Genomic DNA, 18,232 nt, shown 5'->3' on the forward strand with positions numbered 1-18,232 from the left:
AAGCTTTTTTGTTGAGATTTAATATTCTTTCCTCTTGTTCTGTAACAGATCTAGTCCTCACTTAAATAATAATCTCAGACGCAGCTTGAGCCCTTCTGGAGCTTAGCTTTCACCAAGTGATTTGCCTTAGACAGCTCTATGTACTTAGGAAAAAACCCAACATGGTCTTCAACATTTAATCAAAGTATAATGATGCTGTGCAGTCCCACTGCATTTTTAAGTCTTTATGTGGTCAATGTTGCCATGCATAGCCACTTCCTCCTTTTTGGAAGATTTCTTCCCCTGCTCAACTTCCACTGTTTGACACAGCAACAAGTAAATACTAATTCTCAGTAGCAAAATTAATTAAAGTTGGCATTTAGCCTATCATATGTGGACTAAATTAGTGAAACATTATGATGGCTACTGCACAACTGTATAATTAAGCATTCTTAAGTAACTAGCTTCAAATTAGTAAGTTACTTGTTAAATGCAGTGTGGTTGCCTCACTGGTTATCCCAGCTGGAACTGCAACTAGGTTAAGGCTACAAAAATAGCTGTAGTGGGGAGTTTGCAGTAGTTCTTCTGCTGAAATGAGAGTCCTTCTGGACTAGAAATCTATTCTACTGTTCCCTGGCCTTATTGTTAAAAGGTAGCAATGCTTAATTTCAGATCAAATAGAAGCTTGCTAGCTTTCTGTTTCTAAAGTTAAGGGAAATTTCAATACTGAAAAAGCTTATTCAGTATTTTCCTGCTTTTTTCCTCCTTGACCCTTCCCCTCCTGAATAAATGCAAATATCTTTTCCCCACCTTCTAATGCTCACTTTTTTCCTCTTTTCCCACCTGCAGTCAATGGAAATGGAAGTAATAGATTTAGTAATAGATAAAGATCAATTCTCATAAACAGGTTGAGCCTATACTCTGATAACTTAGTGATTTACTGACAGTAATAGTCACCTTGGTATTAACTAAATGTTGCCATGACAGGCAAGCCTGCTGTGCTATCCACTGCAAAATGCACATCCTCTTGAATTGCTTCTCCTTGGACTTTACTATACACCTTTCCATAACAAGCAAAAAAAATCAGAGCATGGTTCTTCAAAGGAGCTTTTTAGATAGCTACTTATTAGAGAACATGGCAACTTGGAAATTCTGAATAAGCAAGTCAGTGGCTCTGTTCCTACCTGTATCTTTTCACATAGTGTAGAACATCTTCCTTCTGCTTTATCTTGTAAATACACACAACTGATGCTGTTCTTACCCTGAAACCTGACTTGTATAACTGTTGTTATACTTCCTGTCCCTAATTCTGAATGGCTGTGACTGAAAGGATTGGATGGATGTGTGTAACCACACATGAGGATGGCTTTTAACTTCCATTTAGCAGTTTGTCAGCAAGACTTTAGGTATAGCATAAAGACAAAGTGAAGAGAATTGAGTAGATCTGCTGTCATGTACAGCGAGTGGAAGATCAGCCCTCAGCTAATGCTTTAGAGTGCTGATAAGAGTTTCCTGACTGGCACTTGCTAATGAATCAAACAGCTGAATCAGCAGTAAACTTCAGTAGCAAATTCAGTTTGGAGAAATGCTACACAGAACTAAAGGCTGACTCAGTGTAACAGCTATACTCTTGCCTTGGGAGGAGACACTGAAGGAGGCTGGCTGTCATGGTTCATGTTGGCTCAGGCAGGCCTGATCTAGAGTTCTAGCAGCCTTTGAAAGCTGTGCCCAGCTGGAGAGGCAAGAGTTCAGGAAGCTTGACTCCAGCTAAGGCTTAAGCCTCAGACAGTCACTAAGTATCAACACAGACCCATCTACCTCTATTGACTTTCCCTCATCACAAAAAGGAAGTAGAACCTGTATCCTGTAATCCCATTAGAAAAGAGACTATATTTTCCTGTTTTTTCAAAAGGAAAAAAAACTATAGGAAAAACACACACCTGTAAGGGAAAGCTTTTGGTTTAAGGGCTGGTATCATTTGTGTGTAGTACTAAAGCTGAGGAGTTTGACTCATTAGGAAAGTATGCATTTTAGATTAAGATGACTATTAGAATTTTAACTGCATGTACAAACAAGACTTCAATTTTAACTGAGTTTTAAGGTGGTGAACAGAACAGTTTGTTACCTTGTCTTTCAAGACTTTGAAGTGACTAGAATAGACAGTCTCTTTTCCTAGGGAGTGGGGAAAGACAGCAGGAAAGCTTGTTTTCAACTTCTGGGAAGGTCAACAATTGACAAAGCTGATTCAGAAGTGATTTAAGAAACTACAGCTGAATGAAGCTGTTTAAAAATAGTTTAGCTCTTCAAGCATTCATTCCAGTTACAGTGCTTAATAGATCTCACAGCTTTAGAGCTTAATGCAAGCACTGTTTTAAATTGAATTAGTTTTTAATTTCTCCTACTCTTCAAGTAAGCCTAGGCTTAATACTTCAGATTAAAATTCCTTTTCCTGAACTCTTGCTTGTTATGTAGGCTGTTTGGAGTTGTTAGCTGTGCACATCACCTTAACTGTAAAACAGCTGCTTACAGGTTAGGTATGTTCTCATCTCTTCTGCCAAGAGCAATCACAGACTGTGGCTATGAATGAACTGCAAATCCTGATACTGGTTAATCAAGGAATAACCAAGTACTCGTTTCTAATATTAAACTATGCAGTATAAAGAAGAGACTTGCCAAATTTCTAAGCAGATTGTTTTTCTGTACCTAGCCTGGCTGAAAGAGTACTGTAGTAAGAAGAAGCAAGACCAGCCTGATAGTATCTTTCCTTCTTAGTGTCTGTTTTGATACAGAGTACAGTTGCTTCTTGATGATGCTGGCCTATACTCTTGAAAGAAAAGCTAACAGACAGTAAAATGAAAAATTTATTAGTGCAAGTTGGTCACTCAGTTTCTTCCAACAAGTACACGATAGCATTCCATGCTTAATACATTATAAACAAACCTGTTGTAAGTTAAGAAAAGTTGAACTTGTCTTGAAGTAACAATGTGTTACATATTGTCATCGTCTGACTCATCTTCCTCTTTCAAAGATTCCTGTTTGAAAAAAAAGGTTAATTAAAAAATAGTTTCACAGTTGTTTTATAATTCAGCCTATAATAAGCAAAACGATTTTGCTGTAGCTTCACAATCCTCTCAATCTGTCCAAAGCCTTGTATTCAGCAGGCTAGTTCATATCTTTAGGAGGTAATACTGAGCACCATCATTACTTTTAGAACAAAAGCAAAGCTGTTAAATGCTGGAAGTCTAGCTTTCTCCAGCTGGTTATCTTTGAAAACAGTTCTAGGCAACATGACTTACTCACTTATACCACTGTTGAAGAGTTAATACATTTACTTTTGAAGGAGAAACATGCCACCTGTGCAAGCCTGCTGAATTACACTGGTTTTGAAAGAAAGAACTATCCCTGGATTACACTGTATTCTACTCTAGACTTGTTAAGTGAAGCACTGAGACAACACCAAAGTCAGACCTTACCTTGGCATATTTTTCTGCCTCTTCCCTGATGTCTTTGGGAACAATTTCATGTTTTCCATTGGTTACTGCCAATAAAAAGAGTACATCTTAAGTAGAATTCACACAAAGAGCTTGGCATACAGAGTGAATTTAAGAAGCAATGTTTTACTTTAGTTACAGAAAGTTATAAATTTTCTGTAGTGTTTATAGAAATTACAGAAATGCATTACTTTCTCCAACCCAGCTGAGTTCCAGCTCAAAAGCTTTATCCTTTACTTCATCGTGAACTATGTAGATTCTGGAAGGAAAAGACAAAGTACAGATTAGAACAGATTGATCAATAGGCTAAATATATTTTCTTCCTTTCACAGATTTCTTCTGTTGAAGTACTCTTCTTACAGTTAATAGAAGCTCTCCCCATGCTTTCTCCCCTGCCCACGTACACACACACAAAACAACCAGCAGAGAATTTTCCAGGCTTAATTGCTAGTTTAACAATACATTAAATGATTACAGCTAAGATGCAGGTTGAGATGTTCAACTTAGCCTAACTAGAACAAACATTAAGATTCAAATACTGCAGAACCAAGGCTACAGCACCATTGCTTGCTTCTGCTAGATTAGTTTTAATACAGTTAGGAGCATCCTATATTTCCCCTGTAAATCTTATTTCGGTTTACACTTAAGACTAAATCCCAACACCGTAATATCTTGTGTCTAATTAGAAGCCTGTACATAGATCTCCATATAGACTGCCATGCTTATGGCAAACATGATGATAATCAGAATTTAAACTACAAGTGTAGTTTAAACTACAGAATTTAAACTTTAAACTACTATTACAGCATATGCAGTACCATCCAGACTAGTAAAATCACTCCTTAGTCTGTGGGATAAAAATGTTACACTATAATAGCAATACTGATTTGACTGCATCATAGTAGTCAATCCTCAGTGGCAGAACAAACTATAACAACCCTGAGTTGAGACATACACTGAAAACAATAGTAGAACTTACAATAACCCGTGGCTTCACTTGTTGAGAAGGTTGTTTTCGTTAGTTTGTTTCAGAAAGCATGAATAAGTCAAAAGCTGAAAAATACCAGCTATTTCCAGCCAACATAGAAAGCTTGAAGGTAGTGGAGGAAGGAAGAATGCCTTCAGCCCCATGCTAAGTACTTCCAATTAAAGTTTGATAAAAGTATTGTGGAACAAATACAAACAATGAAGTTAACATTCGTGTCCAGGGAAATACCACTATATGCTTATGTTCTTCTGCCACCCTTCTGTCACTGTTAGGCTGGACTTACTGATCATTGCCTAAGATGATCTATCGGCCTTTCTTACCTGTTCAGCTGGTTACAAGCCTTTTGCAACAAAGTTACCATTACAAGCTCTTGAAGAAACCATTACTCTCGACTCTGGCTAGTATTTTAGAGTTTAAAAAATGATTAAAATCTTTGCTATCTTGCTAAATGCTACTAAGGAGCTAAATTTGAGCTGAAAAACAGAACTGTATCTAGAGCTGCTGTTAATTTTTGAGCTGAGGCAGAATTAAAGAACAGAAGTCTTTTCATTATTTGAAAATCCGTGCCTTATTTGTGCCATTTTTTAACTGCTTTGAGGTCCTTGCTAGGTTTTAAGAACAGAGATCCCACAAATTCTTTCCTCTAGCTGCTGCCATGACAGCCTCAGACACAAACTCTGAAATAAGCTCACATGCTGCACCACCAATGATAGAACCATATTTATTACTTCTTTATAACCTTCTAAGCAATAGCCATAAAATGCTGGGGATTACAGTTTTGCAGCTGCAGATTATTAAATTTGTGAGAAGCACAGAACATGTCCCTAAAGCATTAAAATGAAGTATTGTAGATACCTGAAAGGATACGTGTATTTGTTGGAAGAGATACTAATTCACTAAGTATTTTCAAGATAGTATACTACTGGCCAATTCATGCTCTACCTAGCAGAAAGTCTTCTCTCTTCCTGGTGTCTTTTTTCCCCCCCTCGCTAGTACATGACTTACTGAATGGTACCTTTTTTCCCTGTAAATACACTATCCTCACATAGAGTTTGTGGGATAGTATTAGTGACTACAGGTGATTCTATCACTGATAGAATCAGTGTTGTCCTAAACTGCATCAGTAAATAGCAAATTAAATATTTCCAGTCTTTTCATGTGTTACCAAGCTTTATCATTTAAACGAGACCAGCTATACCCTATATACATCTGTAAACAAAGAGTTAGTTACACTTTGCTTCTTTCCTAAGCACTTGAGTATTTTTTTAGGCAAATAGGAAAGCTGGGTCAAAGACCTCAGCTCCATTTCTGGACTGCTACTTCATGTCTGAAGCATCAGCACATTGTTCAATCTGCGCAATAAAGTGTACAGCTCTTTCTTCAGAATCAGGACACCAAGGAGTTTCCCCCATCTGTCACCTGGTTTATATATTTTTAAACCAGTGATTATATTCACACAGTTTAACCTTTAATCCACTGCTGCTACAAGTTGCACGTATGAAAAGTAGCAGATGAGATCAAAAGGCATATTTTTCACATCCTTCAGCATTTTTCAGTGCTGAGTAGCATATCCCGCCTCACAAGAAGAGAAAAAAATATTAATAGCAGAAGATACTAGAGTCAGCATGAGCACTCATCTAGTAGAAATGAAACCTGGTACCCAATTTAAAAGGAATAGCTTCAGTTTGAAACCACAGCAAGCTCACCAGTACGGATTTTTGTCGAGTTGGAAAAACAGGTTGGAGACTTACATTTTCGCAACCTCTTTAACAACATCACGGCAGGTCATTTCCTTCATCTGTAGACAAAAAAATACACAGCTTAAGAGAAGATACTGTTTTCCATTTCCACAAGGCCAGAACATGGTGGCTGCGCACATGCCTAATGAGCTTACTGTTCAGCAGTGATAAAAGTGACAAAAAGTTACGACTGGAACCAAATTTATTCTCTACGATGAGTCTTCAGCCTGCTATATGCAAGTCATTCTTCCAGTGAAGAAGTTTACAACTGAAAGATTCTATGAAAAAACTGTTAGGTGGAAACTTCCCCAGTTTAAAGCACTCACCAGCTGGAAGCTTAGAAGCTCAACAGATAACCTTAGCGTCGTAAAAGCTTGACTTGTTCTTGGATGCTTTATGATCAACTGACAGAAAGTAACCACATGTACAATATGGGGGAGGCACTGTATTTTCACCTATAATATTCATATTCTTTCTAGGTAGTATAGTAATACTTTTGGTCTTACCAACATTTTAGGCAAGCAATTTTGACTTCTAAGTAATGCTCTAAGAGGAGAATATTGTTCCAGTGTTAACAACCAACTGCATGCCTGAGCAAGGTATCGGCATCTCATTTCATATTTTCTCACTGTTAGATCACAGTCTTCTGACAGTTTCACAGTTAATCAAAACAAAGTCTCATGCCAATTTCCATGACATAATAAACTTATGTTTTGTAGGTCAAATCTCTTGCCAGTCAACTCTTCTGGGACTGTGAAGTAGTTAATATATTCTACTATATTTCATTAATGGAGGGTTGAAACAAGATTAGCCTCGTTTCCTTTCTCAGGGTTCCATTTGCACAAAGCAGGTAGACATCAGCCTTTGATACTGCACTCACAAGAATGCACCTGTCATTATTCATTGAAACCAGTGGGCCATTAGTCACAAAATACAGTCCAATACATTACACATTTTACTGACACCTTCCTTAGCATAAGATGATTTTCAAGTTCAAAATAAATTATCGGGTTTTTTCCCCATTATTTACACTGAGCTCAGAATGTAAACCATTGATTATATATAGTTTACTATCTCTTCTCAAAATGTTTTCAAAACCATAGCATGGAAGCTAGTTTTGAGACACTGGTGAAGGAATTAAGGTGACAACAGTCCTTTGGTCATGTGGAGAGCCACAACACTTTCTGGGGTGAAGCACACACCCACGGAAGCAATAGGCAGAGAAGAAATGCCCATGCCTGCTCAGACATGCCATGCCATCACTGTCCCATCCCACAAAGTTTCCTAAACAGACGGAGACCCATCGCCCCAGCCCCTACATTTGTGACACTCCATCCATAACACACACAGCACTGGCTGCTGTGTACAAATATAACTTGTGTCACAGAAATATTTAAAATTACTATGTGTATTTATGCATGTAAAGTTAGTAGTGAAATAGGAAGACCCAAAGGTCTGCTACTATCATGCATATTTACAAGAGAGAAAACTGAAGTAAATTTATTTTTTGCCATTATCCTTTTCCCATCTCAGGTATGTTAATTCTGCAGACAATAAGAGTAAACACTGTGAACAGTTTATCACAGGAGTTAATTACGACTATGGCCATATATCAAAGAGTTGTACGTAGCATCGGAGCTGCATAAGTAGCACTGTAGAAGAGATCAAGAGATTCAAGTACTCTCCACATGACTACAAGTTTTCTCATAGCTGAAGAGATGAGACATTTGCATAAGATGCAACCGATGTGATCAATGCAGTGTTTTCTGCTTGCGCCCTCCACTGCGTAAGAGGGTTTCGCATACTACGTCCCCTCCCCAATACAGGATCTGCTCTGCAGTATCTGTAAGGCAGGTTTAAAGTTTTGACTACCTGCTTGCCTCTTACTTTCCACCCTTAGTCATCTCTTCCACAGGAACAAATCTTAGTTGACAGGCTACTGTAGGCGGTATCACCCCACAAAAGCTTTTGTACTTCTGTCTTTTTCCCATTTCAGTTTTGACAAATTCATCTTGTCAAAATTAACTCTGACCTGGAAACCTGCCCAGTCTACGCTTAACAAAAAGCACTGGCATGCAAGACTGGACTTGCTTCACATTGCTGTGACAAGATCATACGCATTACTGAAGACATTCTGCAAACGAGCCATTAAATAAATAAAGGCAATTAGGCCATATGGCACACCACTGTTCCCATGTACTAAATTTTACAGGCTCTACTGTAAAGTTCAAGCGATACACACACTTACTAGCTGTACAAAAACTCGGGCAATAAAACAGAAGTTCTTCAAAATCCCAGCACTGCACAGAAAATGAATTTTTTGCAGGGTAGATTATATGTTACCCAACATATTATCTTTCTGCCAATTTGCACACATGGAAATTGAAATTACGATTTCCCAGATGCCACGATTACTGTATCAAGATCAGATGATCTTGTAGGCTTCTGACTTTTAATTTGGTATTCAAGCACCTGACCAGATTCAAGACTGAATGAAGCAAGTCTCAGAACGTTGTAATTTTTCCTGTAATTTTTCAGTTATGATGCTACGGCACCATAAACAGACTATTCTTAAATGTATAACCACCATATGAACTCTGAACCTTTCCATGAACAGCTGTGATGTACTTGTGCAGATCGAAACCATAAATAAGATGCAAGCAGAGTATAAACTAAGAATTACATGAGACAGACCAGGAGCAGGATTTTGTCCCATTAACTGTCTCCAATTCCAAGGGTGTCAGGTATTAAAACACAAGAGAAGGACAGAAGTCTTTGAGGATTCTAACATAGTTCTAAATCAGCTTAAGGCACACTTCCATACATTTCAGTAGTCTTCTCTCCACAGACTGGTTTTACGCAGCCAACTGTTTGCGTGCTCATTCAGAAGGCTACAAAACAACTTCTCAGTGTGCACTCACAGAACCTCCTCATAACATCTGACAAGTTACAGTACTACACAAGCAGGAAATGCTGAAGAGAAACGGCTCTTTTTGGTATCAGTGATGGTGTGCCATAGAGTTGTACTCTTCCTCGTGTTCACAGCACTAACGTTCTTTTCATCAGACACGCAAAGATGTTTTGAAAGGTATATTACAGTCAGCAACAAGCTACTTGAACACATCTTTTGAAAAAAGGGAGGACCTCAACACTAGCCAGCTGGGAAACACTGTCTTACCTGGCAAGGGTTTTATTTTTCTCCATTACATTTTCAGAGTCATAATATTCCAGCGGTCATTCAGTATTCTGCAGTTCCACTCACTGTCCTTAACAAGACCACCTTTTTTCAACTTTTTAAACAAAAGGATCATCTAAAACCTTTGGAAAAAAATAGATATACCACCCTGTACAATGCTGCCCTAAGGTTTTCATTCACAACTAAAAACTTAGTTACACCTTTATATTCACTCAATAACTTTGCTCACTGGCATGCGTAGGAGTGTATGTTTATGATTCCTGTTTTAAACATGTACACTCCCTACGGGCTACCTGTGCCCAGGGGCAAGACTTGAGAAATACTACCATTACAGAGGCTAAAACATCTCCTAGAACATACAAGGAAATATTCCATATGTTTCTCTTGTATTTTATATATTTTAGGCATCCAAAAAGGTAACATAATAAGCTAGTAATATTTGTCTTGAAACAGCACACCAAAACTGTAACATCATACCTGAAGTTTTTCTATCTCTGTTTTTGCAGCCTGCCTGGCTTTACCAATGGCACAGCCCCAATAACCCTAAAAAAAAAAAAAAGGAAAGAAAAAATATGCACATTTAATTAAATACCAAGCCCTCTACAGTTCTTACTGTCACTTAGCACATGACAACCCCCCCCCACCCACATAGCGAGAGGCTGATAGGCAGTAAACCTTGGTATTGTTCTTTCTCGAGGCACGTTCCCAAATTGTTGAATAGAACCCAATTACTAGACTAAGTTCTACCACTGCTGATAGAAAACAGAAGAGCTCAGTATTTCTGGACAGAAACATATCTGCTCAATTTGTTGCAATAGAAAATTTTTGTATTGTTATTACAGTAAATGGAAGAGCAAACTAGAATTAGAGAAGTTCTACAGGATCAAAAACAACCAAACCCACCTACCATGAAAATATATTGAAGTGTAAGCACGTAAAAATTACACACTTCTCCTTCCTTCAACAGCTATGGTATCGGATATATTGAAAGAAAATTTAAAAAAAATCACAACAGTATGAGTGTGTATCGTCCTGTGTGTAATACATAGCTGAAGAGGCAGCACTAACAATTAACAGAAGTATCTCTCTTGGTTTGACTTGCTGTTAGCAGCCAGTGTCAGAGCAGCAGCCCTCTCTTACCTGAAGTATTTTGTGAATGGGGTATCACCACAATACTTGCCCTTTTTGGGCAGCGCGTGGGACTTTTCATTGGATATAGCCAGGAGGAATGAACTCCCAAATTTCTGAGACAAGCTTTAAAGCTAGTTTCTAAGAGACTGTACTTCTAAGAAATACAGAATGTGTATTTCACAAGGACATGCAAATAAGCAAAAAACCAGCTCTGTTCATTTTAAGCAGTGATTCATCAGAGATCTTCCCAGGCAAAAAGAGAAAAAATGAACAGCTCTTTTGGAATAGCACTTACTATTTTCCTAACTAGGAACTTCTTTTAAAAGAAGGAGGACATATACCAAGATGGAAATATTTTTGACACACTCACGTATGAAACTCCTGATGGGTCAATCATGTATAGTTGTGCACCATCATCATCATCATAGGACCCCAACATGAAACTGGAGGGGAAAAGTGAAATTAGAAACATTTCTTCTGCCAACCCAGACCGAATTACAGAGACTACACCAACTCGGGTTTCCTACATTCTCCTTGGAGCAAAACTCCCGACTGCTACATTCTATTAAGCAATTTGTCTGAACAGTTTAGTGTTACCATGACAGCCCAGAAGTTGCCAGAAACATTTGACTTATCTGTAACTAGAGAGCAGATCTCAGTTTATTAGTCCCTTTGTACTAGAACTGCATAGTAGTTGTACCCTACTCTTTAGGTAAGAGGGCAAGCAGGATGATTGTAGAGGGAAGTTCTGCTTTCGTCACTGTCACAGACTTAATATCATCAACTCTTCAACTTTAAAATTCAGGGACAAACTGGCAATCTATGTAGAAGCCTGGCATACTGTTACACAAATCCGAATTCTTCACCTAAGGTTTTACATACACACAAAAAGAAAGGGGAAGGGAATCTGTTTATGAGATGAATCATAGGTTACTAATTCCAAGTTTAAAAAAACACCTTGGACAACCTAAACAGTTCCAGCAATTGTGAAACAAAAGATCCTTACAAATAGTATATGTTTGAAAGACTTACCTGCAACCAAACGGTCTGACAGCACTGTATAGCGTGTATGCATGCACATACATAGCCACTCTGTCTGCAAGATGCTAAGCGGAAAAAGAAAAAAAAAATTGAAAACTTTATTTACACAAATAAGTAAACCTCAAGTAATAAAACTTAATTCTCTGTGTCATAGAATCAATCATTTAGGTTGGAAAAGACCCTTAAGATCCTCAAGTCCAACCATTAACTTAACACTGCCAAGCCCAGCACTGAACCATGTCCCTAAGCACCACATCTACGCATCTTTTAAATACCTCCAGGGATGGTGCCTCAACCATTTCCCTGGGCAGCCTGTTCCAACGCTTGACAACCCTTTCGGTGAAGAAATTTTTCCTAATATCCAATCTAAACCTCCCTGGCACAACTTGAGGCCATTTCCTCTCATCCCATCACTTGTTACTTGGGAGAAGAGACCAACCCCCACCTCGCTACAACCTCCTTTCAGGTAGTTGTAGAGAGCGATAAGGTCTCCCCTCAGCCTCCTTTTCTCCAGACTAAACAACCCCAGCTCCCTCAGCTGCTCCTCCCAGGACCTGTGCTCTAGACCCTTCACCAGCTTCGTTGCCCTTCTCTGGACACGCTCCAGCCCCTCAATGTTTTTCTTGTAGTGAGCGGCCCAAAAGTGAAGACGCTATCCGAGGTGCGGCCTCACCAGTGCTGAGTACAGGGGGACAATCACTTCCCTAGTCTTGTTGGCCACACTGTTTCTGATACAAGCCAGGATGCTATTGGCCTTCTTGGCCACCTGGGCACACTGCTGGCTCCTATTCAGCCAGCTGTTGACCAACACCCCCAGGTCCCTTTTGGCCAGGCAGCTCTCTGGCCACATTTCCCCAAGCCTGTAGCGTTACATGGGTTTGTTGTGACCCAAGTGCAGGACCCAGCACTTGGCCTTGTTGAACCTTGTACAACTGGCCTCAACCCATTGATCCAGCCTGTCCAGATCCCTCTGTAGAGCCTTCCTACCCACCAGCAGATCAACACTCATGCCCAGCTTGGTGTCATCTGCAGACTTACTGAGGGTGCACTCGATCCCCTCATCCAGATCATTGATAAAGGTATTAAACAGAACTGCCCCAACACAGAGCCCTGGGGAGCACCGCTTGTGACCAGCCGCCAACTGGGTTTAACTCCACTCACCACCACTCTTTGGGCCTGGCCATCCAGCCAGTTTTTTGCGCAGCAAAGAGTGCACCCGTCGAAGCCATGAGCAGCCAGTTTCTCCAGGAGAATGCTGTGGGAAATGGTGTCAAAGTCTTTACTAAAGTCTAGGTAGACAACATCCACAGCCTTTCCCTCATCGACTAAGCGGGTCACCTTGTCATGGAAGGAGATCAGGTTAGTCAAGCAGGACCTGCCTTTCATAAACCCATGCTGACTGGGCCTGATTGCCTGGTTGTCCTGTCAAGACTAAGAAAGCCAGAAAACCTCAGTGAACTGTGCCAATTTCTTACCTTCAGTGGAATATCGTAGCCATAGTTAGATCTAAAGTTAGAAGCCTCTTCTCTAGCTATGTCCGCCAAAGAACGAGCATCTGCCAGAAGTCCCGCTACTGCCTGCAATGAGAATTGTCATCAGCTAGGCCAAACATACCTTGCAATAATTTATTAATAAAATCGATGTACAAAAGTCTAATTATGTGACTTAACTGTGATTTTACTGAATTCTATGTATGACTACAAGTGAATTCAATCAAGCTATTAATCTGCTAGCAAGCCTAAAACGTTAATATAATTACATATTAATACAGCGTAAAATTTTTCTCTAGGAAAAGTCAATAACCAAAATTATCTTCATGTTAAATAGTGTCTTATGATTTTCCACCACTACACTAACCCAAATAATACTTCATATTATAAATATTAACATTATAGATGAAGCATTGTTTATTATAGTACTTCATCTAATACTTCAAAAAAGACAACCACAGCAATAAACTATTTTTTTTCCTGTTTTGTTATGACTACTTGGATTAGAAGCAAATCCAACTCTCTGCCTGATACTGACAATGTCACCAGCAGATAGTTTCAGGCACTTCTGTCACACAGTAACAACTACTTGATATCATGCCGACATCACTATTACAGATTAGCCAGTAATCTATATGCCGGTCTTTACAGAATTCAGCTGACTCCCACACTGTTGAGAAGAGAATCTTCTGGGAGCTGGACTTGATGATCCTTATTGGTCCCTTCCAACTTGAGATATTCTATGATTCTGTTTTAAATTTGGACTTAACTTCTATATGTGTGTGCAATCAAGAATAAACTACAGAAAACAGTAAAAAAAAAATCCACTGGCATTTCCAACTATGTACACAAAAACATTAACATTACTTTCTTAATCTACTTCGTATTGATTCTGTGATACACAGATTTCTACTTTTGAGGGGAGTCCCCTTCAAATTATGAGAAACTAAAATAGCACCTTACCATTCCAACATGTCGATCGACATTAAAGAGACGCTTATTGGAACCCTCTTCATAAAGCTTGGACAGAACTAGTTTTTCTACTCCAAAGACAACACCATCTTTGCATCTTATCCCAATTGCTGTACTGAAAGACAAGATAAATATAAGCTTCTCACACAGAGCCGTAGTGTAAAATACATAACAGAGAATTAACAAAATATGAGAAACAGTGACATAATTTCCCCCAGCAGTAGATTTGTTACAACTCCACTTTAGCATTGAAGACAATAAGGGGGGAAAAAAGCCAAAGTTCACTAAACCTACAAACATTTTCTTACACCAAGGAGGAGGGGGCTGCCAAAAGTCCCTACCCAAATAGTTTTGGACAGACTATATGCGGTGGTGGCATTGTTTGGAGCGACGGCATAGCCGCTGCCTCATCACCGAGCTGAACAGCACTAACATGAAAACCATGGATTGTTTCATCTCTCCTTTTGGTAAATTCACTGTTGATCTAGGAGATGCAACAACTCTTTCTCTAACCCTCAAAAAGCGCATCATCAGGCATAAGTTACCAAGCATGGCGTGAACCACTACACAGAATACTTTCACTGATCCTTATCTGGCAGCCTGTGGCTACAATCAGACACGCGGGTGATGCAGTCCATGCCTTGCTAATCAATCGTCTCGCTGCCGCTAGAGCACAGTTGGGATTTTCGCTTTACAGCATTCCTTTGCAGATACTCAAGGGAAGAGAGATACTCTCAGAGAAGCTGACAGAGCTTTAGCAGAACTTGGATGTTCTCTGTTTCCTGAGGAACGCATATGAAGTTATAAATTTACGAGGCCCTGAGCACATCAGTCTTTCAGTGCCTCAATTCACATCCATAAAACAGGCTTTTAGATACTGCTACAGCAGCTCTACTACCATAACAGCTAAGAACGTTACACATATTGATGAGACCTGCCATCAGATTTTGCCCCAAAGCATAAAATTCTTATTGCCCTTAACACACCTAAGTTTACTGCCTTCCTTTGCATTCTCCACAACATACCAGTTTCTAGCAAGCAAAAGTGATTTCTAGCAAGTGTGAAAAGTGATTTCTAGCAAGCCAAAGTGATTACACTACTTTTACACTTAATTTGAAACCTCCTAAAATGAACCTAGGGACACAGTTGCTCAGAACTAATTTTAACAACATAATTTTGTCTGCAATGCCATCACAATTGTCTAGTCCAATTACACTGCTTTAAAAAAGGCCAAGAAATCGATAGAGATGCAGATATTTGTATCTTACCTACTATTCTCCACAGCTTTCATAGCATATTCAACTTGAAATACTCTGCCATCTGGAGAAAACGTGGAAGCTGACAGGTCATACTGAGGAAGAAAAAACACTACTCAGAAAAAAACCAATTATATCCCAGTATTTTCAGAATAATTTTATTTATTGAAAAATACAAGACTGTCACCCGCGTGACATCGATGGCTACGAAGTACCAGAAGCAGGCTGCCCTCTTACAGAAGATGCATGACCAGCGACAAGCAAACAGCAACAACTACAAGAAGTCATAGCATCAGTGCTGGGCATACCCACACTTCACATCCTGTCAATCCAGGCGTCACGTAGGTCTGAAATCAACGTGCATTACGCAATACTTAAGACCTATGGGAACTTTCTGCATGCCTTTTAAATCTATTTTATAATTTTTGAAAATTATAAGCCCTTAAAATTATATCACTGAGCAACCTGATCTAGTTAAAGATGTCCCTGCTCTTGCTGGAGGGTTGGACTAGATGACCTGTAAAGGTCCCTTCCAACCCAAAGCATTCTGTGATTCTATGAAAATAAAATAGGTATTTAATAACAGGAATATATTTTAAATGCTTAGAAGTATATTACGCACATAGGCAGGCCCTGAGCGCCGTCTGAGCGCAGAGCTGTGGGCCGGGGCCGAAGGCAAGAGAGCGCAGCAGCTCCGTGAACTCCCGCTGAGGGACCGGCGGCAGCCCTGCCTTATTCGTGCCGAAGCCGTGGAAGGCGACAGGAGGCCGCGGCTCAGCAGCCACCCTCGCAGGTGGCAGGCGCAAGGTGACAGCCGGCCCGAGGCCACCGAGTCCTCCGCCAGCCCGGGAGGGCCTGTGCGAGACCCGTGCCGTAATCCCGGGAGCAGAACAAAGCGGCCCCCCCGCCCGGAGCACAGGCTCGCCCCGCGGCCGCTCCAGCGGCGGCAGACCCCTCCGGGCCGCCTTCAGCCCCGCAACGCCCCGGCCCGAGCCGGGGGAGACCCGATCGCCCCCCGCCCCGGCCCCCGCCGCCCCCCGGGCCCCTACCGGCGGCTCCGCCCCCCCGCCTTGGGGCTCCTCGGCCTAACGGGCCGCAGTGACTCAGCAGCGGCTCCGTCCCGGGCCCGGCTGCAGCGAGGCGGCCGAGCTGACAGGGCCGCCCGCGCCCCGCCAGCCCCCGCGGCGGCCGCGCTTCCCCGGCGGGGGCGAGCGCAGGCAGCGGCCGCTCGCCCCCGGGCCGCGCCCCCCTCCCCCCGCCCCGCTCGCCGCCGGCACAAAGCGGACCCCACGCCGGCGCCGCGCCGGGCCGGGCCGGGCCGGCCGCGCTGCCGCCGGGGCCCCGCAGGCGGTCGGGCCGCACTCACCCCGGTGCCGATGGAGCTCATGGCGGCGGCGCGCTCAGCCACAGCCGGACGGAGCCCCCCTCCCGCCCCGGCCTCGCTCACGCTCCCGACAGCCCAACAACACGCGCTCCCATTGGCCCCCGCGCCGGCCAACCAGCGCCGGCCGAGAGCGGGGCGCAATCGGCAGCGCCTGGCGGGGCGGGGCGCCGACATCAGCCCGTCATATGGTGAAGGGCAGGTGGCGAGAGACAGCGCCCGGCTAGCTCAGTCGGTAGAGCATGGGACTCTTAATCCCAGGGTCGTGGGTTCGAGCCCCACGTTGGGCGCATCGGTTTTGCGCCCCGGCTTCGCTTTTGAAAGGCTGCGCGTGGGGAATCGCCGCCTCAGCCCCGGCCGCCTCCGCCGCTGAGGGGAATCGAGCCCCTGCTCCGGAGGGATCCTGAAGGAAACGTCCCTGGTGCAGCTACAGCCTGGGTAATGTCGGCGGTGACTGTAATAAACGCTATACTGCAGCAAAAAAAGGTAAAGTTTTTATAAATGATCTGCATGCAGGAAGCAAATGTACATTAATAAACCAGGAGGAGCTGTGGACTCCCTCGAGGGGCGAGAGGCCCTACAGAGAGAGGTGGGTAGACTGGAGAGCTGGGCAATCCCCAACCGTATGAAATTTAACAAGAGCGAGTGCAGGATTCTCCAGGTTGGGGTAATCCTGGTTATACGTACCAATCGGGGGACAAGAGGCTGGAGAGCAGCCCTGCGGAAAGAGATCTGGGGGTGTGGGTTGATGGCAAGTTGAATATGAGTCAACAGCGTGCCCTGGCAGCCCGAAGGGCCAAGCATGTCCTGGGGTGCATCATCACGCGCAGCATAGCTAGCCAGTCGAGGGAGGTGACTGTCCCGCTCGACACCGCGCTGGTGCGGCCCCACCTCCAGTTCTGCGTGCAGTTTTGGGTGCCTCAATATAAGGAGGACATCAAACTATTAGAGTGCGTCCAGAGGAGAGCAACCAAGATGGTGAAAGGTCTCGAGGGCAAGACAGGAGGAGCGGCTGAGGTCACTTGGCTTGTTCATCTCGGAGAAGAGAAGGCTGAGGGGTGACCTCATCGCTGAGGGGTGACCTCATTGCAGTCTACAACTTCCTCAAGGGGGGCAGCGGAGGGCGAGGTGCTGATCTCCTCTCTCTGGTGACCAGCGATAGGACGCGAGGAAATGGAATGAATCTGCATCAGGGGAAGTTCAGAGTGGACATTAGGGAAAGGTTCTTCACTAAGGGGGTGGTTGGTCACTGGAACAGGCTCCGCAGGGAAGTGGTGCCTGTCAGAGTTCAAGGAGCATCAGGATGATGCTCTTAGTCATATGATTTAGTTTTAGGTAGTTCTGCAAGGAGCAGGGAGTGGGACTCGATGATCCTTGTGAGTCCTTTCCAACTTGAGATATTCTATGATTCTGTGAAAAGGGAAATGAGGGGAATGACTTAAAGCCCCCTTCCTCAGAGACCAGCTCCCATAGATGCAGCACGGACACTGGGCAGATTGCAATGGGCCGTGCTCATGATTATTCCAAAATATTCCTCCTGTCAGCAGGGCTCAGCTCGGCTGGAGCTG

General features: G+C 42.5%; 1 protein-coding gene and 1 non-coding gene across 2 annotated transcripts; one reads left to right on the top strand and one right to left on the bottom strand.

Annotated features, from left to right (window-relative positions):
• Nucleotides 1-2,822: 2,822 nt before the first annotated feature.
• Nucleotides 2,823-16,780, bottom strand: PSMA3 (proteasome 20S subunit alpha 3). The gene is made up of 11 exons (XM_072866164.1): nt 16,650-16,780; nt 15,296-15,378; nt 14,019-14,142; nt 13,041-13,142; nt 11,557-11,630; nt 10,895-10,967; nt 9,871-9,936; nt 6,210-6,256; nt 3,662-3,729; nt 3,453-3,517; nt 2,823-3,011 (listed from the first exon to the last, which is right to left on the bottom strand). The coding sequence occupies exons 1-11, from the start codon at nt 16,668-16,670 to the stop codon at nt 2,967-2,969; spliced, it is 768 nt and encodes a 255-aa protein (XP_072722265.1). The 5' UTR covers nt 16,671-16,780; the 3' UTR covers nt 2,823-2,966.
• Nucleotides 16,781-16,881: 101 nt separating this feature from the next.
• On the top strand, nt 16,882-16,954 carry TRNAK-CUU (transfer RNA lysine (anticodon CUU)). The gene has a single exon. It is a non-coding gene; the product is annotated as a tRNA-Lys (tRNA).
• The last annotated feature ends 1,278 nt before the right edge of the window (nt 16,955-18,232 follow it).

Source organism: Ciconia boyciana, chromosome 6 (assembly GCF_034638445.1).
Source record: "Ciconia boyciana chromosome 6, ASM3463844v1, whole genome shotgun sequence".
NCBI lineage: Eukaryota > Metazoa > Chordata > Aves > Ciconiiformes > Ciconiidae > Ciconia > Ciconia boyciana.